This window comes from Strongylocentrotus purpuratus, unplaced genomic scaffold (genome assembly GCF_000002235.5).
Source record: "Strongylocentrotus purpuratus isolate Spur 01 unplaced genomic scaffold, Spur_5.0 spur5_contig_839, whole genome shotgun sequence".
In the NCBI taxonomy this organism is placed as follows: Eukaryota; Metazoa; Echinodermata; class Echinoidea; order Camarodonta; family Strongylocentrotidae; genus Strongylocentrotus; species Strongylocentrotus purpuratus.
In genome coordinates, this window is record NW_022145545.1 from 432085 (window position 1) to 456311 (window position 24227).

Here is a 24227-nt window from a genome sequence, read left to right on the forward strand (position 1 = left end):
GTTTATAGTTAATTCATTGAACTATAACATCAAAGACTGAGTAACTATTCACACCCCTAATGTTAGACAATTTAAGTAACTTCTGACCTGGCTTTATTAAGCACACACACACACTCATCAGTCTGCAAGAATCTTCAACTGTGAAGGAGATTAACTCAAAGAAGAAGAAGTGGAACTTCTTCTGATGAAACTTACCTTACAGAAGTGTATGAGAACAATATTTTGTTTATAAACCACCGGCCTTTTGTTGAATGTTTGGGCGTGAGGCAGCAGTTTCAAGAGTTTCCTCTTCGATCACTGTCGATTGGTGTTGGCGCCTGCACCAAACTCACTGCAGTGTCGACGAACACCGACTTTTAAACGACATAATGCATGATCAAGTCCATGAAATCACATTTAACAAGCATCGTCATCAAAATATCAAGCCGACTTTAGGCACACGGTTATAATGCAATGTCCCGATAGCGTCAAACTATCACAAATGTCTATCAATGGGACTGTGAGATAGAGTTTGTCAATACAATACGCTTCTCAACAGGTATACATTTTCGTGCGGTAAAAAAATATACACGGAAATGCGGATGGTTGATATACAAAGTTCACCAATGCGTGCAATGACGTCCCGGTACTACCAGACGACATTTCTACGTGCGTGTAAGCAGTATTGTTCAAAGTCGAAGATTCGGTTTTTCTTTTGTACGCCATAATTCTTGCGGGGAGTTACCTACCCGAAAAGAAAGAAGGTCAACAAAAAGGGTGGAGTACACTTCATTTTGCAGAGAGTATAATTATTATACCTTACCAAAAATAGACGGTTGCAACTGAAGTGATAAGGATTATTAATTGTAAACAAAAAGTATATACATTATTTTAAGTCACATCCTCGCCCTACACTTTTGAAAGCTGACTGCTTAAAAATGTTTTGACAGCTGAATTAATACAATCATAGGCCTACAGCTATTCAAATGACAATGTGAAACGTATTTGAAAGATGTTATTAGAAATAATATTTTGTTTTTGAGAACTGTGCTACAACTTTCAAGCAGAAGTTTGAACCTAGGTCATTTTGTAGTCGTCTCTATCGTAAGACAGCATAATGATGAGCGTTTTTACAGGTACTAACAAAAATGGAGTTGCAATTTCTATAGGACAAGGTCTACCTTTAAAAAAAAATTAGATGGGCTGATCATAATTAGCATTGGTCTTTAGTAAAAGGACACTGTGTCGCTGCATCGTCCTTTGATCATTTTTATTCCGTTCGCAATGTTTAGGCATGAAAGGAATATATAGGCCTATCCTTTAATATTTTATTGCAACTTAAAGGGAAATCACAAAAATCTGATGTGTGGAGCATTTTCATAAAAGGTGACATCTATGACCTGGGCCTAGTTGTCACGCATTCCATCATAACAAGTTCAAGGCGATAAACGAATCTGGGCCATTTCACAAAACGTGTTGTCAATGACAAGATAATTATAAGCTACTGATGTCATTCAATTATTTTGATTAAGTGAGAGCAAATTTGCCACAGAGCTTTAATATTTTTTGTTGATAATTTTATTCTAAAAGAGGGGTTGAGAGTTCACCAAAAAAGAAAAATCAATATTTATTCAGGATAGATGGATGGAGAAAAGGGATGACTAAAATAGAGATAGAAATACCTAAATAGAAAGACTATGAATATGGAGAGGGTGAAGGATAAAGGTGGGAGGCCGGGGTCCACATACATTTCCTTTACCGTTCATTACGTCATAATCACCGAGTTACTTTGATGATAATGATGATGACGTGTGAGCACCGTGGTATAGTATTCACCTGACTCTCATATCAACAAGTAGGGGTTCGAACCTCTGCCAGGTGCGAATTTTCTTAGATGAGGTATTTTATTCACAGTTCTCTATCTTCATCAAGGTGTTAATGTACTAGGATCGCGTTTTTGTATTCAAACTTTACAGTTTTACATACCTTCTACCTTCAAGTTGCAATTACTGTGTTAAATGTTTTACTTTTCAACTATAATATCTGTATGTACATGTATTATGTTGTCCAATATGTATATCACAATGTTAAATAGTTCTTATTTCTCTGATTTTTAAGTTCGTGTTCTATGTTGCAGCACATCACGATTAAACTCCTATACTCAGGGGCGGATCTAGCTTTTTGCCAAGGGGGGGGGGGGTGGGTATACCCAGTGGCGAACGTATCCAGGATTTCCCCCCAAATCGCGCCGTTTTACTGTTTTACTTACTTTTCTGTCTTTCTTTTTTTTCTTCTTTTTTCTTGCCCCCCCCCTTTTTTTTCTCACTTGGCCGCTAAAGGAGGGGGGGGGTGTTAAACCGCCGAACCCCCTAGATCCACCCCTGTATAGGGAAAGGGATCTGTATTTTGTAATAGGTTGCAGTACAATGATATCATAAGTACCGACATCATCCCTTGAAAACCTGGTTCGAATTCATGAGTTAGGGTCGCCATCGAAAAAGGGACGACGTCATTTTTTTAAGTGTCGCTAGCTAGGACAGGGGGTGTTGACGGTTTGTCCACATATTTTGATGATAAATTTCCTTCCCATGAACTCCCTTACCGACATTCCTGATTTCGAATTGTCAAACATCAAAGTCTTCATCAACACTATTATATCCCATTAATTTGACACAAGAATTAAGAAACAATGGCTTAGAGATAGTGATGCGGGCTCCTATACACCGGAAAATCCCGGGTTCGAAACCAAATCAATGTGCTATAGTGCCCTTTGGTAAGGCATTACTCCTCATTACCTAGTCCGTCGGAGAGGACTTAAAGCTGCCGGTCCCCTAGTTACTTACTTACCAGCATTGAATACTCGTGCTTTATTATCGGTCAGGTAAAACAAACCATCAAACCATCAACTACTTCAAATCGATCGTTATCATGGAGACCACGACAAAACCGACAACATCACACCATCCATAACTAAAACAATATTCTTCAATAGAACAAATCATAAGTTATGTGATACCAAACAATCTTTATTACCGAATAAAAAGGGAAACCTTTTGTAAATGTCTTTAACACATTTCCGCACGAAATTACATGCAATTCTCATAAAAGTATGATGTTCCATTCTTGTTAAAATCATTGAAAATTACTCTTTTGTGGATCAACAAAATTGCAACTTATCGTGTTTTCTAGATATTATTTATTAAGACAGTGAGAGCACTTTAAAGCACTGAAAAAATACTGTGCAGATCAAAGAATATTCTGTCAACAATATCAATTCAAATGAACTAGAATTTACGAATTGGTTTTGTTTAAAAGTCCTTCTGAAAGTTTCCTCTTTGAATTGACAGAATCTTTTTTTTTTTTAATTACAAAGTTATATTTTTTTAAATCACTCTTATCAAATTGGTGAATTGTCGTGACCAAATATATAACATGCACGATGCTATTTTAAATCAGATTTGGCGCAAAGGAATACCAACATTTTTAATATGAATGTATACAACAGTAGGAATTTCAACATTATTTTTAGTGAACATTTTAAAAGCCTTGTAGCCTAAAATGTCTGTACTTGACACGTCAAATAGATATTTAAAAAATACACAGTACATTTTTTTTAATGGTTTTACACATAGCAAGTGAAATACTTAGTACAAGTTTTTGAAGTTGATGATCTTATTTTGTTTCCTTCTAAATGAACTTTTTGTTAGTTTTGAATTCATTTAAAACTACACAAACATGTACAAACACAATTTATATGTCACAAAACTCGTTGAAGTGTAACGGCTTTAGGTAACCTACTATAGATGTGCATGTAATTGTATGAGTGGGTGAACCAATTAAAACTACATAACATACATCGCAATGCTAAACTATTTTTTCAAAATGAAATGAGTAAAATTTCACAGGAAAATGATGATGGCGATGATGATGATGATGATAATAATATGTTCCGCGTCTAGAAACAAAAGTATTAGGCGCATTATAAATGTGAGCTATTATTATTATTATTATTATAATAATAACAATAATTCAATTTGTAATAATGATGATGATAATAATAATAATAATGATAACAATAAAGATAATACTAATAACGATACTACTACTACTACTACTACTACTACTACTACTACTACTACTACTCCTACTACTACTACTACTACTACTGCTACTACTATTACTACTACTGCTACTACTACTACTACTACTACTACTACTACTAATAATAATAATAAATAATAATAATAATAATAATAATAATAATAATAATAATGATATTAATAATACTAAAAACAAAAATAATAGAAACACAAATGCTGATAATGATAGTGATAATAACAATGATAATAAAACTACTACTAATAGTTTATATCATAGTTATAATAATAATAACAAAAATAATAGAAAACAATAATGACAATAATGATAGTGATAATAACTGATAATAAAACTACTAATAATAATTTATATCATAGTTATAACAATAATAATACTACTAATAATAATTGATATCATAGTTATAATAATAATACTACTACTAATAATAATTGATATCATAGTTATACTAATAATAATAGATTCAAGGCAGAGGTGAACAAAGGAAAAATTAAATTTCTTTGAAAAGTGACAACAAAATATTCATCACGGGAAGAAACCAATCCTATGATCCTGTACAATAAAGCCTTGCACGGAGACACCCAATGCAGACCACCTATAATAATTGAAATCTAATTTAATCGAAATACAAAGAATATCTAGGCCTAAGTTAAAAGTTTGAACCTCATTTCCTTAAAGCCCCACTGTCCTACTTGTAGCTACTTGCTCCCTCTATATAGAAAACTTCCCCCAATCGGTGCCTGTTGATCCCCCATGATCCTCTTTTTCTTATGTTAGTTGAGAGCTGAGTAAATGAGATAGCCACCTGTCAGTGACCTCGCTGTGTGGTCTAATCCCTTCTGGCCCAGTAGTATTGACGGTCTTTAAAAGTTTGAACCTCATTTCCCTAAAGAATGTTAGCGAGAGACGCCCCACATTATTTTGATGACGTTAGTAGAAAATGAACGATGGTATAGAGATAGGGGTTGAGAGAGGAGTTGATGGGGAGAACGAAGACGACAAGCCAGGCATAGATGTTGGGTGTGACGGAGATCCCGACCGTCTGGACTAGGACGCCGAGGATGATGATGGGCATCCAGCAACAGAAGTCGGTACCGACGATGAGGAACATCCGAATAGCCATCTTGATGTCGTTCGACGTCTGGTTCGTCTTGCCGACTTCGACACGGGAGTAGCGGACCTTGATGAAGATGGCGATGTAGGTGAAGAGGATGATGAGGAAACTAGCGAAGTTGATGCCGAGGAAGAGGACGATGGAGAATTGCCAGGTGGAGATCGACGATGTGGCCTCTGTGAAGAAGGTTTCTGTCTGGTAAACGGCGGTGGTACGGTCGTCTACGGAGTTCTGGAGTTCGGTTGATTTGCGGATAAAAGGCAAACCCACGCAGACGTCACTCAAACTGTGTGAAATGTAAAAGAATGTTGTTGATATCAATACAAAGTAAGTAGATATGAAACTACATTACTGTCATAACGATTTAATTTAAACTTTACAATAGGCCTATATATGCTAAATAATATATACAGGGTATTGTCAGTCATGTGACTGTGATATCGTAATCAAGTAACCCAAACACTAAAAGTGCACAGTGCAAAAACATTTCGTTTAATTACCGGAGCATGCACTAATCGTCTGTACCGTGTGAGTCAACAAAAAGTTTACACCTAGAAAATTGCTAATTATTTTAAAAATCGTCTATGAACAGTAATTATTATACATCTTATGAAAGAGTGTTTTATCCCAAATCAGTTGGTACCATTTTTGTGCGGTATGTGTTCACGCTTGGATGAACAGGTGGCATTGTTTGCGAGAGTGCAAAAATCGACTTGCGTCAAAGTGATTCCTACAGTATGTATTATGTTGGGATTAGCGGAGTGAGAGAATGGATCATTGCATATGTTTTTGCAAAGGGCAAAGTCACACACACCCACACACATGCGCACAAATGTTCGTTGATATTTGATATTCGATATATGATATGTGTGGCATGATTAATTTTGTTAGGGATGTTATTTGGATCTGCAAAGACTGAATTAATACCCAAATCCCAATTGTTTTATTCAAACATCACATAGGCAACTTTGGCGCAAATCGATTTTTGCACTCTCGCAAACAATTTCTCCTGTTCATCCAAGCGTAAACACATACCGCACAAAAATGGTACCAAATGATTTGGGATAAAACACTCTTTCATAAGACATATAACAATGTAATGTTCATCGATGGTTTTTGTAATAATTAGCAATTTTCTAGGTGTAAACTTTTTTTTTGACTCACACTGTATAGGTTTGATTAGCCTATTGCATGACGTAACCGAAATGGCGTCTCTTGGGGCTGTAGTGGCTGTAGCGGTAGTGGATTCTAATGGGGAAATTGACACCATTCGGGTGCTAACCCAATAAAAGGTGCATGTTGTCAATCACCGAGAGTGGACTTCACTTTTACTACTGACAGGTCTTATGCAATACAATGTGCCCTAAACCTACCGCCTTAAGGATTTCTCATCATAATAAAAAGGTTCCTCACCCTCGAGATAATTATGAAGCCAAGGTGGAGTGTTTACGGGTGCCTGAGAGACATGTGCACACATTAATTGGTAATTCAACCACATCTGGTGTCAGTGAATTAAGATGCAATACAAATGGACACTGACTATTGTTCGGCGCGTTACCTGTAAGCATCAGGAGAGACGTTGTTCAGCAGCACCCCAGTCAGACTCAGGAATAGGGCGAAACACCAAATGCCGACGATGGCCATCCGCGCCGAAGCGACGGTCAATCGCTTCGTCGAGAACGGGAAGAGAATACAGACGAACCGGTCGATGCTGATGAGGGTGAGGAGGAAGACGGATGTCTCGCTGCTGAGTACGGAGATGAAACCGGCGATCTGACAGGCCACGCTCGACCTCCATTCCGTTGAAAAGCCCTCCCAAAAGTACGACTCGCCGACGTAGATATCCATAACGGCCAGGAACACCATGTACACACCTGATTAATTGATAGAATGATTGATTGATAGATTGATTGATTGGTAGATTGATTGATTGATTGTAAATACCGGGTGTAAACATATCAACATAATAAATATGATAATATCAAGGAGATCTCCCTGATAATATTATGGCAAGATTATTTAGGAATAACCCCCTGCTCAGCTGTGCCATTATTCAACACAGCTATCCTATCGAGGGGTCCTGATTTTGTTGGTTTACGTCAGGTAACAATTTCATGATGATCACTCAAATTGTTTTTCTTTGGCATTTTCACTTTTAGAATAACTTGACTTTTCATGACATATTAATAAGCGGTTCAGGATTAAGAGCTCAAGGTTTGGCGAACGAGAAAGACCTCTCGATGGAATGTCGCTAGACAGTCGTGCATTTTATGGTCCAAGTAGGCCTACTACCAGGGGCGTCGCTATAGACCTTTTTCAGTGGTGGGGTGTAGAGTTCACCGATTACCGACAGAACTAGCCACCAATTACTAACAAATATATTAATGCCAATGTGCCAATTTCTACAAATTTAACACTATAAACCCGGGGCTGGGGTTTGATATTTCTATACCAGTCCTGCCAATGTGCCCATGGTCATTTTCCTCGACCTCATAAATATACGATGCATTTCGTATATTTCTAACATCTGGCATTGATGTAGTGACTTTACTTGGCTCTATCGGCCCAAGCGAATCGTCGAATGAACTCGAGTCACAACTTCGGGCGCATAATAATGTTATTACTAAAAGCATACGTATTTTCGTTGACAATTTCTCTACACGATCTTTTATGATAATGGGGAAGGGGGTAATGTGGGGGTACAACTAACCTCTCCTGCTCCGTTTCTATACAGATAAATCTAACCTACTTTCCGGATCATTATTTTGATGATTAAAAAATTATTTGACATTATGAAACATCGGGAAAGGGTACATCGGGTCCCCCTCCCCCTCCCACTCAGTTTTCTTTAGGGCACGCGTATGCTTGTTCCCTCCCTTCAAAAGCACCCCCTATCTCTGGACTGCCAGCATTTATGAGCCGCCCTTTCGTGTGCTTTTCCTGCCTTGAAGAGCCTCCTAAATCCGGAACACTGTTCAACGTACACCCCTATTAATGATATTCAAGATATTTTATAACCCCTTTTTAAATTTCTCAGGAGTCCAAAGAGAGAGAGAGAGAAATACGCAACTCCTTTTTTTTTACAATTCTCGGGCCGGACTTTGTCGCACGAAAAATACCTCTTTACCGGAGATTTGGGGAACACGAATGCGGTCCCTCCGACCCCGGAGGTGTCATTTTTTTCCAACGAGAGTTCCGTACCTTGACTGATATGTTTTACGTCATGAGCAGCTTGGAAAGAGGTCAAAAACAATTAAGCTTTGATTATTTATTGCTTTGCCTCACTATTTATAAAGGCAAAATATTGAATGAATAAATAGATATTTGAACCCACTACTCCAACCTTGTATTACGCTGTCCTTACCGATTGAGCTAACGATACGTTCATGAAGGCGGGTTTGCATGATTATTAAAACCCAATCACTAACACTAACGGTTACCATGTGCGTGTTTAGCTAGCTAGCTAGACTCTTCCTGATTGGCTATATGCAAATGAGTTCATACTGGGGTCCGGAACTATCGTGGGAAAAATAATTTAGCACCCCGGAGTGGAGAGGTGAGGGGGAGAGGTGAGGGGGGGGGGGGGGGGGGGTGGGGACTGGGCATCCGAAGTTGGGTGAATCCGAAGTTGAACTCCACATCGTCCACCTCTCTTGAACCCTCCCCCCCCCCCCCCCACCCCCAACCTTTACTAAATATTTAAAAAACATCTCCAAACCTCACCCATCAAGAAATCTGAAGCGGCCAGGTTGGTGATAAACATAGACTGTATCTGACCGACGGGATTCGCCGGCTTGCTCCTTAGTCGCATGATTATGACCATGAAATTACCGATGAGGGCGCTAACAGCCAGGAACCAGATGAAGACTTTGATGGTCGCGTTCTGAAGGAAGGTCTTCCTGCAAGTAAAGAGGGGATGAGGCGGCCTCCGAAGGATACACTCTGTCTCCGCTGGAGCTAAACAGCAGAGCCGTGGATCGTTGACAGAGCTAGTATTCATGAAATTCGATAGAAAAACAATAAGCGTACCATCCTTAATTTCTCAGGGTTGTTTTTTCTTCTGTCCCAAATCAAGCCATTTTACATCTTTAGAACACAGAATGAGTCAAGATAATGCATTTGGTTGGAAGGTACTTCACTCAAGGTCTAAAACCAAAACGAGACTCAAGTGAATAAGAAAGCAAGAAATAAAAGAGATAGTAAGAGAGACAGAGAGAGAGAGAGAGAAAGAGAGAGAAAGCCAGAGAGTCGGAAAGGGGGTGGGGGGGGGGGGGTGAACACGCAGTAAGAGTGCCCCCCCCCCCATGTCATCTCTTTCCCCATCTCCTTTATCTGTAGGTTTACCAACGTGAATACATGTGAAATAAATTTTCAGAAACAATTTTATCCCGTATCATGATAAGAAAAATAAATTAAACCAACACTATCATAATGCTATTTTTGAGCGAGTTTCTAATATCCAACAAAAGTAGGTTTAGACCAGTTCGAAAATCATCAATCATATGTTATAGTATCCCGCCATCCTCGTTTTACTACCACTGTGTATAAGCCAGTGTCAAGCATTTTACCCGGACCTTACAAGGCACACTTAGTTAATGGAACAATTGTAAACGAAATAATAATAACAATAGCTCACTAAATAAATAAAACTCCGAATATATTTGATCGATCTTGAAATTAGTGTAATCGATTAACAAAGTTTGATAGCTATTTTTAATTTATTTGTTATATTTTAGCACTATTTTTTCTATTACAAAACAAAAAAATATAAAATTCGATTCTGACTATTTTTATTAAATTAATAGTTTATTTTTTTGAAGTTAAAATACATAGAAACGTACCAAGTGCCTACTAAATATTACCTTTAATAGGTCACTTTTTTGCGTCAACTAACATTTTAAAAACAAATTATATTTACTTACGGTCTAAAATTCACCATTATCATCACTCTGGTTTTTCTGCAATACGCATAAATCTTTCGCCTTTTACTAAAGATTTCCGTGCAGAGGAACACATTGATGAGTCTATAAAGATTTTTCTCTGGCTCGCCTTAATTGGTGAGCCTTGCAATAACCATGTAATGAAAGAACAATACCAATCCAGACACTCCGATTTTTCTACTAAGAATTCATCGCCGATTCAGGTGGAATGACAAATGGTAAAAAACTGTAAGGACTGATTTATTTTCATTATTAAGCCTACAACATATTTATGTTGCGTGTATTTTAAGTGCATGTCAAACAACTTTTAATTTCATGGTAATATATGAATATTCTTTTTATGTGTGTGTGATTATGTATACTTTACTATGTTACCATGTCAAAATTTTTATGACTATGTTATTTTTTTAATTTTTATGTATCAGTCATAGGCCTTCCTAGGCCGGCCGGCCGTCTGATGATGTGGGTGTGATTTTTTTAAATAAAGAACTAAACTAAACTAAACTAAACTAAACCATATGATAAAATATTCACAAAAATATCCTTCTTCATATTTTTTGTTGGGGGGGGGGGGGGGACCCGCTTCTTTGCCATTCTGTTAAAGAACAAGAAAAGAGACAAAACATGGAAAAGAAGGTTTGAACTATGAAACTCTGGAAACTCTACTTCCTATGCCCTGAAAACTTTACTTCTATGTAAAGTAGCTGTTCCTGACACAGTTAGATGACATACAATGTTAGGCTCGACCCTATGGTATGGTGCCTGTCGAAGTGCCAAAATAAAGTTCGTGCCTTCACACTCCTCTTCATAACCCCACCCTCCCCTCACCCTTCACCCTCCCCTCACCATTCAACCTTCACCTTTCACCCTTCCCCAATGTGCGATGGGGGTGTGGAGGAATACTCACACGGTTTTCAAATCGACGAGTCCATCAAAAACTTCAGGATATAAGGTCCAAGGTTCTGTACTGAGCGAAGCCAATACACTAAAAAGATACATATTATAATGGGAAACAAAGGACAGTTGATCAATGTTCTTGGATAATACCGTGGTAACAAAATGTTGATACGATATAAAAGTGAACTTTATATTATTTCAAAAATGCAGTTTTGAAAACAGCGACGAGAGAACACCAGTTTCATGAAATTCACACTCCTCGCCCAGTTTATCTCTCTAGCTCTCTCTTTCTTTCTCTATCTCTCTCTCTCTCTCTCTTTCTTTCTCTCTCTCTCTCTCTCTCTCTCTCTCTACCTCTCTCTCCCCTCCTTATCCCCTCTTTTTCCATACAGTTGTCATTAATACATTTCATAGTTTTATCCTTTATATTAAATTTCTCATTTTCATTTGTCATTCTTTTCTTTCACTAATATACTTACATATCTTGAAGAATAGTCATATTATGAAAGGTTCCTGGTTCGATATATTTCAGTTCGTTGTTATCTATGTTCCTATACAACGGAAGAAGAAGAAGAAGGAGAAAAATTCAAATTTCGTCTTTAAAAAAAAGAATAAAAGTAAACATTATTGAAAGTCGGTTCATCGATGAACTAACAAAATTAAGCCTAAAGATATTGTATTACTATAGTAGTCAGTGGAGCTATAGAGTAAAAAAGGCTACGAATAATTCACAAATTGACATAATTGCTATACCGTATTAGATGTTTTACTATGTCGAAATCTATTGAAATATATTGTTAAATCGAAGAAGTGTATGTTATATCACAATGTGGTGAACGCCCTCTCGAGACAACAAACATAACGTGGGTATGGCAAGACGCTATAATGCTTTGTACACTACAAAAGGCACTCCACTCCAATCGTACATTTTTTTGGAATATCCATTGATCAGATACGTAGTAATGATTTTTAACATAACACAAAATGTTGAGTAAAGATTCACCCTTATACTCACACTCTAAGTAAGGTCTCTTCCAGTCCATAGAACAGAGATGAGTTGATCGACGTCAGATTATTTCGAGTTATTATCCTTCAAAATAATTCAATAAAAACAGCTCTTTAATCATAACTGCATAAATGTGATGATTGATAAAGCACACAGGAAATAAAGACAAAGAGGGATGAAAGAGGCCCAATATAAAAACGCTTTCTTTCAAGTTTCTTCCCATTTCTCGCTTATTTTCCCCCTTTCTCTTTTTTTATTTTCTTTCACCATGTAATGTTTCGTTATTCATTAGGAGCACTCGCCCAAATACACCCCCTCTTAATTCCTGCTTATAGCTACACCACTATCAGTTGGCTATCTACTGAACTCTATTTAGAAAGGATATCGCTATATTATTTTAACTTTGTGTTCCTGACATTAAAGGTATTACAAAGTTTTGGGAAATTTTGAAAAATGGGTGGATAGTGATTCTTTACAATTTTGATATATTTGGATGCCTCTGGGGATGAATTAAAAGGACTAGAAATTTTAGTCCCTAAAACACTTCTGCTTTCGAGAAAAATTGAATATAAAGATTTACCGGTGCTCCCGGTAAATTTTGAAAAATTTCAAATAGCTCCTACGGCCGTACAATGGTAGCTGCGACCATGAAAATCTCAGAATATGTAGTTGTGGTATATAATTTCCGAACGGGAATAGCTAATCGGTCGATTTTAGTCAAGAAACATTGTTTTACAGCTTAATTAATATTTGACCTCGAGAGGGAGCTATACAACTTAAAGTGTTTATTACTTACAATTTCATAACTTTAGAGTCGATTTCGACCGCGACAATGATCAGTGAATATTGTAGGATCGCATATGCTTCCAATATGTTCATTTGAACCAAATTCACAACTCCATACCAAAACTTTGTATTACCTTTAACGTCTGGTGTAGGCATTCAGTTTGAGGCTTTATTAATTATTGATTGATTTAAAGCCCCATCGCACTAGTTTGGCCAGGAGGGATTAGACCTCCCAGCATGGTCACTGACAGGTGGTTATCTCATCATCTAAGCTCTCAATTAACATAGGAAAAAGAGGATCATGGGGGACCAATGGTCACCGATTAGGCACAGTGTGCTATATAGAGGGCGCAAGTAGCTATAAATAGTGCAGTGGGCCTTTAATCAAAGAAGAAAAAAAAGACTTACAATCTCTCAAGAGAACCACCGAGGTCACGGAATGTACCAGGCCGGAAGTCAGTTATCCCATTGAACTCAAGATCTCTGAAATACAAAAGATGATGATGAAGTTAAATTGGAGTCGTCGTCGTGGTATAGTAGTTCATTCACTTGAATCTTATTCCAAGGGTCGAGGGTTCGAATCTCAGCCCGGCACTAACGATCTTTGACAAGAAGTTAATCTATATTTGCCACTCTTCACCCAGGTGCAAATGGGTACCTGACAATCGCTGGGGAAATAGTGATCGCAGGACCCCCGGAAGAACAGCATTGAATCTAATGAGGCTTCCATGGGTAAACAAAATTATTATAATCATTATTATTATTATTATTATTATCGGATTCATTGGATTCAGCGAGCACTAAATGACCCGCCCCCTTTCTTAATAAAGGTCCTCTCTACATAACGCAGTGACTCTCCGCACTTTCCGACAGCGTCATGTCTAGGAGTTACCATGCATAATATAAATGCATAGATTGACAGTATCATATAAACTTTTGAAAGTCTCTCTAATATTTATTAAACCAGGTTCTAGCGCCTAGGTAGATACCCACCATCATTTAGGCCTTAAAAATGTTGTATTGCCCTTTAGGTGCCAGAACCTGGGTCGGTCGGTCGGTCGGTCGGTCGGATATAAAATATAAAAAAAAGGTAACTTTTTTCTTTCTTTCTCAAAGCAGCGACCGACGCCCAAATCTCGCTGGTTTCTAGCTGTGCAGTTCATGGTATATTATACACTTACACGAGGCCCGGGTCTACCTGTTTACGCTAGCAGGATTTCGAAACTAGGGCAGAAGACGAGTGTGAATTTGGGAATAATGTTATGATTTATGCATTTATATCCCATTTATAAAAACAAACGAAATAAATAACTTTGTATTCATTAAACGCTTGTTTTTCTAAAAACTGTTAAAACAAATTTTAAAAAAAAACTCTATTATAAAGCCAACCGTAGATTTTAAGATTTGTGGGTCGGTCGCAAAAGGCAATACAACATCCTTCTTTTTGTTAACGCCGTACAATTATGTATATCGACCGATGTTCCATAAACACTAGTAAAGGAAACAAAGTTGTGTCTAGTATGAACGTAAGGTGGTGCTCTTTCAATAATATTTCAGGATACCACAAACTCAACATGGCTGTCTCAATACTTACATAAAGAATAGATTGGTCAGCCCTTCGAAACAGCCTTCCTCAAACCTCGTCAGAAAGTTGAACTCTGCAAAGCTTCATTAATCAAATGAAGAAAATCAGAAACAAAAGACATAAAAGGAAGCACCGTGTATTATATTGCAAAAGTAATCTTTCCGTCATAAGGTGGTTGTAAAGTCGGATCCAGGATTCTCTAAAGAGGAATGGGCCGATAGTTCTGATAGATCTCTGACAAGAAAACACAAAGGGGTAAAAAGTCCCTGAAAAGCAAACAGAAATACAGAAAGAAAGGTCCTCCGATTCTTTAAAATCTATTACCATGCGTAAGACGACCTCTCCGAAGTTCAAAGGCCTTTTTATCATGACTCTCATGTTGTTGTTTTTTCTTCTTCTTCTTCCCCCCCCCCCCCCCCCCCTCTAAACTACAATGGTTCTCTAAATGCAATGGCGGGGTTCTATAGGCCACTGGATTCAGGCAACGCCCCTGAGCAACAATTATCAACAGTGTCAGTACTTACAGTAGATACAGGTTGTAGAGTCCACGAAACGTCCCCTTCTCCAAATACCTCAACTTGTTATTTCGAATATACCTGAAATAAAATGATAAAGTATATTGCAGTTTGCTATCTAATTGTTAACAACAATACAAGAATGGGTGAAACTATTATGACTGGTCTTTTGAAACCTCTCCTGACTTGGCTCTTGCTGAAACAAGTTTACCACATAACTCTGTAAAACGAGAGGGAAATTGACAGGAAATAATAAGGAAGATATTAATGTACACGAAGTAATGTAGTGTGTTCATCTATTCACGACACGATAAAAACTCAAAATCGTTCAAACAGATTGATTTTGAGCATCTATCCACATGCGAAACATAAAACAGCCAGGTATATTATACCCCAAAAGTCTACCAACAGAAGGTACTACAAAATGAATATTGTAACTAAAGTTTGGAAAATGTGAATATAGCGACCACGAAACAATAAATGCCACATTGAAAAGGAAGAGTCAATGAACGATTTTCTTCTATTTATGTTTGATATAATTGCAATTTTGTTTATATTGAAAATGATCCTTCATATTTCTATTTTAAACAATAACTACTGATAACTTTTAATAGTTCGATATTTTTTTAATTGAGAAAGTTTTACTTACAATTTATAGAGGCGAGGCGCACCATCGAAGACACCAGAAGGGAGATGATCGATATCACAGTTAGTCAGGTCACTACCAGAGAGAGGGAGAGAGAAGAAGGAGAGAGAGAGAGAGAACAAAAGGAGAGAGAGGGAGAGAACAAAGGAGAGAAAGAGAGAGAGAAAGCGAGAGAGGGGAGAGAGAGAGAGAGAGAGAAGAGAGAGAGAAAAAAGAGAGAGAGAAGGAGAGAGAGAAAAAGAGAGAGAGAAGAAGGGAGGGAAAGGAGGGAGAGAGGGGATCGAATGGATAGGAGAAAAGGGAGACACATAAGAGAGAACAAAGGAAACGAAATAAAATAACAGTTTAAAAGATATGCCAATGATTAAGAAATTTACATTTTAACATATATTACAGCCTATTTGAATTATGAATGGCCAAACAAATCTATCAAGTCAACGATATCATGCAATACAAAATAAGCTATCGTTTTCAAAGACTCTTCAAATTGCCCTGGATCAATGTTCATTTCCTTACTTGTACCTTTCTTCCTCTTCCTCTTTCTCCTTCTCTTTCTCTCTCCTTTTCTCTTTATCTTTCTCCGTCTCTTTCTCTTTCTCGCTTTTTCTCTTTATCTTTCTCTTTCTGGTTCTCTTTCTTTTCCCCTATCTCTTTCTCTACACTTTTTCTTTCTCTCTCCTTTTCTCTCTGTCTTTCACTTTCTCTCTCTCTCTCTCTCTCTCTCTCTCTCTCTCTCTCTCTCTCTCTTTCTTTTCCCTTTCTCCATCTCTTTCTCTTTGCCCAATAATAATATTCAATGACATACTCACAGGGTATTCAGATTTGTAGCACCGATGAAGCTTCCTGGATCGAGATGCATTAAGGGAATGTCATGGAGGTCTCTACAAGTATTGATAATCAAAATTAAGGGAAAACAAGATAATAATGCAGTAAGTAAATACATTTGCTGTTGGCCTTCGCAAATCTTTGATGAACCATAATTATCTTTTAATCATTAACATAATTTATGGGGGATCTCAGGCGCGTACACAGGGGGGGGGGGTTAACCCCCCCCCCCTTGGTATTTTTGTGTGTGTAAACCCCCCCCCCCTAAACCACCCTAACCCCCCCCCCCCCCCCCCTTTGGATTTTTTTTTTTCATTAAAAAAAAAAAAAATATATATATATATATATATTCCCATGTCAAATGTTCAAATTTCGAGACCAAAAAAAAAAAAAAGTGACCTCTTATCCCCCCCCCCCCCTCCCCCCGCTTATTCAGCGGCTGGCTGAGTCGTTGCGAAATTTTCGGCCCGATTTATAAATGTTAAACCCCCCCCCCCCCCCCCCCCCCCCCCGCCTTGAAAAAATCCTGCGTACGCGCCTGGGGTGTCTCATTAGTACGCTTCGTCTAAAATTATTAGGGAATTATTCCCCCCTCCAGTTAAACTAAAATGTTCGCCTGTATAACGCTTTTCCTAAAAACATGTATTCCACTCTACTTGTTTGCTTTGTTTAACCCAGTCCTTTCATTGAAATTGTAGTTTGACGACTTTATCGATTTCTTAATAAGGAGGGGGCATCACATCACAGCACCCCTTCCCATATTGTGCCAACCCTAAGCTACCAAGCATAGGTTAAAGTATTGATGGGTTACTGGCACAATACGTGGGCTACGATCTTACTAACGTTGGATGAATTAACAGGATGCCCGTACAAGGGTGTGAGTGTGGGGTGATCATATCGTCTATCTTTTCACGTTTCTTCTAATCTTTCCCTTTCACATCTTTATTAAAACTCTTTATTTTTCCCTTTTTATGTTGCATGTTTAGGGAAGAGATACATGTATGAAAGAGGACCCTATCGATTTTCCCCGTCCATATCCCTCCATCCCTTTCTTTCTCTTTAAAATTGACCAATTTCTTCTTTTTTTTCGCCGTGCGAGGGAAAGACACGCCCCCCCCCCCCCCCCCATCAAGCGCGTAGCCAGGATTTCATTTTAGGGGGGGCGGTAGTGAGCACGCGAAGCGTGCGAATCACTTACAGAGCGCGCGTAGCGCGCTCCCTAGGGGGAGGGTGCAGGGAGGGGGGAGTTTTCATCAAATTATAAGAGAATGAAGACGATTCGTTGGACTCTTAATCCTTATCTAAATTCAGTTTCTGTTGACGTTTCATTAGAGAAAGAAGACGATTCGCTGTACCGTGACGGTCCTCGACTCTTAATCTTTGTTTGCATCAAGTTCCCCTGCCTCCGCGCGTAGCGCGGAAGCTCTGAAGTTTTATTAGACCATTAAAGAAAGAAGAAGATTCGTTGTACCATTCTCGATCGACTCTTAATCCTTGTCTGAATTCAGTTTCCCCCCTCCCCTCCCGCGGAAGCTTTGACGTTTCATAAATTATTAGAGAAAGAAGACGATTTGTTGTACCGTTCTCGATTCTTAATCCTTATCTGAATTCAGTTCCCCCCTCCCCTCCCGCGCGAAGCGCGGAAGCTTAGACGTTTCATTAAATTATTAGAGAAAGAAGACGATTCGTTGTACCGTTCTCGACTCTTTATCCTTTTTCTTCCTACGTCCTCTTCCTTTCTTCTTTTTTTCTCTCTTTTTTTTTTTTTTTTTTGGCCAGCGTTTTTGGGGGGCGACCGCCCCCACCGCCCCCCTGGCTACGCGCCTGCCCCCCCATCCATGCGACTGCGCCTCTTAAACGAGCTATACTCACATGACGACGGTTCTTAGTGTGGTGTTCATTGCATACTCCTGGTTCCAAGTCGTAGTCCCATTCGTCCAGTATGGGAGGTAGCCAGGTGCAGCGCAGAAGGCTCGACTTGGCCCGAAGAAATGGGCATAGGGGCCCTCTCCACATATGCATCCATCGGGACACTTTGAATCTAGGGATCAAAGGAAAATTTGATTTTGATTTTGATTTGATTTTTTTTTTTAATTCGGAAATAAATGAGATAAGATTTAGACAAAGAACTAGTTATTTAGCAAATTTCCGTTTCATAATCATTTCTTTATAATCATTAACGAAATGGGAGAGAACTGACGTTTAAAAAAAAAATCAAAATCGAAATTGTCATCACAATAACGTTATTTGATAAACACGTGAACATCGTCAATTCGTCAATATGACAATTTGGTAGCATTATTATAGACGGCTGGTTCCAACTTGAATGGACCATTCAAAAAAATTACTACAGTTTCTGCTCTGCACGCGTATATTATTCAAAGCAGCGTATACTATAAACATCAGAATTGTTTTCATATTATGAAATCATAGGGCCTGTAGGGGAAACAGTCCACTGGTCAAACGAAAATCATAGCACTAACAGAAAGCTTATTGGACTATCAAGACGTGCCTTTTACCCTACCCCCTCCCCCCCCCCCCAATACAAAGTATAACAAGTATTAAAAACGCGAGTTTCATACCTATACAGTTCTCGTCATCCTGATGAGGGCAGTCAAACACTCCATCACAAAGGAATTTAGAATGAATGCATATATCAGTCCCTTCACACTGAGAGGTATCGGGAGGACAATCTGCATTTAAACAAAGGGAAAAGTCGATAAAGGAGACAGACGAAGTTAGAGACAGAGACAGAGAGACACACTATGAACATGACTGACAAAGAAAGCGGACAAAATATACAGTTCCTCATGTAGACAAAGGAACATCTCTTCACTGCTATTATGTAAAAATGTGTAGAACAGGTGTCACATGCATATTCACCTGTTCTACACATTTGTACATAATAGCAGTGAAGGGATGTTCCTTTGTCTACCCGAGGAACTGTATATTTTGTCCGCTTTCTTTGTCCGTCGTGTTCATAGTGACAGAGAGAGGGAGAGGGAGAGGGAGAGGGAGAGAGATTATCATATATTATAAAAATGATTGACTGACCTTTATTTGACAAAAAATAAGTAAATTTATATTATTGAATGTACAAGTGATGTATACCTTGACATGATAACCCATGTAAGCTCTTACACCCTCTTTCTCGTCTTCCTTCCCTTCCTCCCTTCCTCACTCCCTGCCTCCCTATCTCCCTCCCCCCCCCCCTCTCTCCCTCTCTCTCTCTCTCTCTCTCTACTCTCTCTCTCTCTCTCTCTCTCTCTCCCACCCCCTCCATCGCTCTCTCCTCTCCATCGCTCTCTCCTCTTCACCTCTCTCTTCCTCCCTTTCATCCTCACCTCCACAGCCGATTTCATCCGAGTGGTCATGACAGTCTACGATCCTATCACATCGTGCGATGGCGTGGATGTACTGCACCCCCGAAGCACATGCAAAGGTCTCAACATCGGGTTCGTAACAACCCAGGTCGAAAGTATCTAAAATACGTGGAAATAGCAAGAGATTTTCCTTATTTAGGACCTTAACAAATAAAATATCAGCATTTAACGACTTCACCAGTTTCTAAGTGTTTCAAATTGGTTTTATTTGTTTCTATCTTTTTTTTTTACCCTTTCGAAATAAAATCATCGTTGTGTGTGCTTTTTTTAATAAATATATTATTAAAGCAATTATTGTTTTCTCTTAAAAACAGGAATAAAAGATGGAAAATCCACTGTAAAGGGTTCGTAATGTCATCAGAATATTTTCCTTTAAAAAGAGCAACGCATTGAACAATTTACGTTCAAGAGTCTTTAAGTATTCTAACAATTTGTTATGTTTCAATTTTTGTTTGTTTGTTTTTCTTTAAAATTTTGAGGGAAATTTGTGTTTATAAAAGGGTACAATTTTCAGATAAATTAGCAAAAGATATATTTAGAAATAAAAGAGAGAAAGATTTACTAGGAGAATGGAAAATATTTTTTAATTTGCTTACTGTTGATTTCACGTGTGCGTATATCAAAGGAGAAGCCATCGAAATTTTCAAACTCGTCACTGCAAAAGTCCAACATCACATTTCCCTCCGGGAGCAATATTGACGTCACATTACCACTGACCAATGGGAAGCGAGTAACATTAATGCCGTGTGCAGTCTGGTGGGTGTGTTCAAGAGTCAGGTAATCCCATGTTCTTTCTATTTCGAGGGCGTTTACGCGAATGAGGGCCTAGGGTTAAACCATAATGGTTAATCAAAATTGCCTTAGCATGTGTACGGATGAGAGGGTATATTGTTACTGCATTTCTGTTTACTTTTCTATGATGAAATGAACTAATTTTTTAAAGAATATTCTGCTAGTATCTTAAAGATATTTAGATTTACTTTTCAAAGATCATGAGTAATGACCAAGAACATTATGGAGGCATCGATGGAAGTTAATGAGTTTTCCGAGGTACGACAGCGACAACAATGACCACAACAATATAGAGAACTGTTTATCTATAAATGAAAACAATTAAACAAAGATTGTAGGCAAACTTGGCATTTTCCCTTTGAGTGCGTTTACGACAGAAATATAGAAATAGTCATGTTTCTCTAATACAGTAAGCATTGCTTTTTGGAGGGCCAGAAAACAATTATCTTACTCCAAGGTGAAATAGTACTTATTACAGCTGATATTTGGTATTCATTAACGATTAACCTTGGTGAGGGGTGAAGTAAGGAAGAAATATTATATATTATCATGGCGCCTGGTCGTACTAACTATTATTGAACTGAATCCCTTCTATCAATTCGTGAGTTATAGAGAATTTAACAAAATATTTTTTCAATGTTTCTCTTGTTGTTGTTATCATTGTTGAAAATACCAACTAATTAAGTGAAGTACATCGTTTTTGTAATGTCCTTACCTGCACACCTTCGGGGATCTCCATATACCATTGCCGTCGGGTAGCCGGTGGGTAGGGGTCGGGATAGTCTGGTGAGACCAGTGTTGAAAAGTAGTCCTTGAAATCCTCGCACTCACTATGTTCAGCGTGGACTAGTCCTAAAAGCAGTGACGCCAGGGACGAATTTATAGTAAACTTTTGATAAATCAACTCAAGGGAAGTGTTAGTACCTTAAATTAAAAAAAAAATCTAATCACGAATCTTTCAATTAGAATAGAAATAGAATAGAAAGACTCGTACGAAGGACACTACTTATGAGAAAGATTCAAAATGTTCAAATTTTGTATTCTAGTTATTTGATTATCTGATGTATTCAATCCCCCTTTGGTATTTTTATGTGTGTAAACCCCCCTAAAAAATAACTACCCCCCCCCCCCCCTTTGGGTTTTATTTATTGATTGATTGATTTATTTTTAATTATAAAAAAAAAAAAAAAAAAAAAAAGAATTATGCACATGGCTGACCTAAAAAAGGTGACCTTACCCCCCCCCAAAAAAAAGTGTCTTCTTATCCCCCCCCCCCCCCCCCCCCCCCCCCCGCTTATTCAGCGGCTGGCTTAGTCGTTGCGATTTTTTTTTGGACTCCAAAAAAAAAGAAAAAAAAAAGTGTCCGCTTACCAAAAGTGTTCCGAACCACACGCAGCTCATCTTTTGGTATTATTTTCTGTACCCTCGATCTCTCACTTCTTTTTGTCATTGTCTACTCTTTGTATTATGACAGTGTTCTTCTATCTTTGTCGTGTATAGTATTGTCTTGTCCCTTTCTCGTCTCTGTTGGCATTCCCCTCCCCCCCTATTTTGTAGTTTTTGTTTTGTAGTTACAGATAAGTTAATTTAATTACTCATTATTCCTAAGTTTCATTTGAGGTGTTCACATTTTGTACAAGCATTGCTTTTTAGTGGACCCCTCTGTTTCCAACATGTATTTCTTAAATTTGTTTTAAATGCTTATAATTGATTTGTAATGTTTTGTTGGAAACATGAATAACTTTGAAATCTTGAAATCTTGAAATGAACAAACTCGTTCGGAAAAACGAACACGCGTTCGGAAATAGGAGTGCCCCCCCCCTCCAAAAGGTTAAACTGGACAACACATGGTAACATTCATTTAGGCTATATTTTCCTGATTAAAGGTATAAAGTAAAAATTATAGAAAATTGTTTTTAATTGACTTTAAGTGATTTCATCAAAGATGGTTAAAATGTTATAGTATATTTTTTTTCATACAATCTGGTCAGAAAATATTTCATCATTTTCGCGATTAGATATTATGTAGATATTCCCATCTAAATATCGTTTTAAATAACATACAAAATATTAAGGACCTAGAATCTTAGATAAAAGAAAGAATTGATTAATGAACTTATTGATAAAAAACCAATAACATATCAATGAATAAATAATCAACTAATAAAAAAAATAAAACAAACAAATAAATAACTGAATAACTACATACATAAATATATGGATAGATTAATAAATACCTAGATAGATAGATAAATAAATGAATAAATACAAAGAATGAATAGACCACACAAACAAAAATCAGATGAATTATTAGATAGATAGATAGAAAGTTAAACAGACAGATAGATATATACATCAATAAATAAATTAATACCCAATTTGGAAGAAATCGCCTACTCAAACATGCCCGCATGCCTTTATATTTGATAATATCCCACATTTCCGGAAGAGAACATGACATTTTAAACAGACAAAATCCCCGTTTTGATGATTTTTGCCACAATTCGGAAGTTTAGGAAATGATTTATAACACTGAAAACATATTTTTTCAGACTTACCCACTGACATTACCATAAAGACAAAACTTGCCAGTCCTCGCAACGACTTTGCCATGTTGTATCGGCATTCCAAACCCGAACTATAATGAATCAGTAATATTGTTACTCTCCTCTCCGTCTTCATGGGGAAAACTAACAAAAGCACTCGATTTTCACGATTTTTAACGACTTCCGACCCCCTTGATATCTTCATAAAAAATAATTGGATATATATTCTGCTCTTGCCCACATTAAAACAACAACACAACGTCCAATCATCTTGCCGCAATTCTATCCAAAGACGAAATTATTCTTACGGCAAAAACTAATGAAAAACAGGACTTCGGAAACGAACAAAGGCATCATCTCATTTTCTTTAAGACCGCCGAAAGCTCCTGCGACATCCTTAAGTAGCAGAGCTTAATAAACTAAGGTAATAATTATTTTGTAATTTCATGAAAACTCATCTTATATACATAAGAACTCTTGAGGTCGGAAATAAGAAACAACAAACGTATTTGATATTCTTGCATTTTGTTTTATTACTCTATATTATCAATCATTATAGTTGGTGGAGTATCGTTCACCCCTAAGCTTGTATGAGGTAATTAGTATAGGATGATCTAGCGACTAATTTTTTTCTCCATTAGTATTTGTGCCTTCAATTTCTCGTCATTTTATTCGTTTCTTTAAAGGTAAAATACCAGTTTTGGAAACGCCCCCCTCTCAAAAAATGAAATGGAAGCTCTTATTACCAATCATGTGAAAGAATATGTTTTGACTAATACGTGATGATACAAATTTTGCCGGGAAACCGCCTAATTGATATATTTGGTAAATTATTGTATCTATCCGGACTGGAGAGATATAGCGTAGTCCCATATACATCTTTCTGTGTTACAGTGCTTGTAACTTTACCAAGACTGGGCCAATTTCTTGTCATTTTGATGATTCCACAACCTTGTAGTGCACACTAATACTTACATGCTAGATGATCAACTTGTTCTGATCGATTCCACAACGTTTCTTTCACAATGCAATCGCATGACCAGAACTGGTCTATACCTTTAATATTGATAAACTGACAGCTAATTGTACATGTAGGG

The 24227-nt window shown here is 37.7% G+C and overlaps 2 protein-coding genes and 1 non-coding gene across 4 annotated transcripts in view; 1 reads left to right on the forward strand and 2 right to left on the reverse strand.

The window, feature by feature from the left end:
- LOC105438489 (myosin-IIIb) overlaps window positions 1–614 on the reverse strand; it is an 82084-nt gene extending 81470 nt beyond the window's left edge. Inside the window, exon 1 of one of the 2 annotated variants that reach the window (XM_030987533.1) lies at window positions 196–614. The gene's annotated coding sequence lies outside the window, so the exon portion shown is untranslated. The remainder of the gene's footprint in view (window positions 1–195) is intronic. The other variant, XM_030987547.1, reaches the window with a different exon arrangement.
- A 9539-nt stretch (window positions 615–10153) lies between these two features.
- On the forward strand, window positions 10154–10272 carry LOC115924987. Its single transcript, XR_004064527.1, has one exon. It is a non-coding gene; the product is annotated as a U5 spliceosomal RNA (small nuclear RNA).
- Window positions 10273–11370: 1098 nt separating this feature from the next.
- LOC583882 lies at window positions 11371–23340 on the reverse strand. The gene is made up of 13 exons (XM_030987586.1): window positions 23143–23340; window positions 21300–21436; window positions 20389–20617; window positions 19754–19891; window positions 18992–19102; window positions 18282–18450; window positions 16394–16465; window positions 15588–15659; window positions 14948–15019; window positions 14433–14504; window positions 13247–13321; window positions 12062–12136; window positions 11371–11597 (listed from the first exon to the last, which is right to left on the reverse strand). Exons 1-13 carry the CDS (start codon window positions 23333–23335, stop codon window positions 11522–11524), a joined length of 1491 nt encoding a protein of 496 aa, XP_030843446.1. The 5' UTR covers window positions 23336–23340; the 3' UTR covers window positions 11371–11521.
- Window positions 23341–24227: the final 887 nt, after the last annotated feature.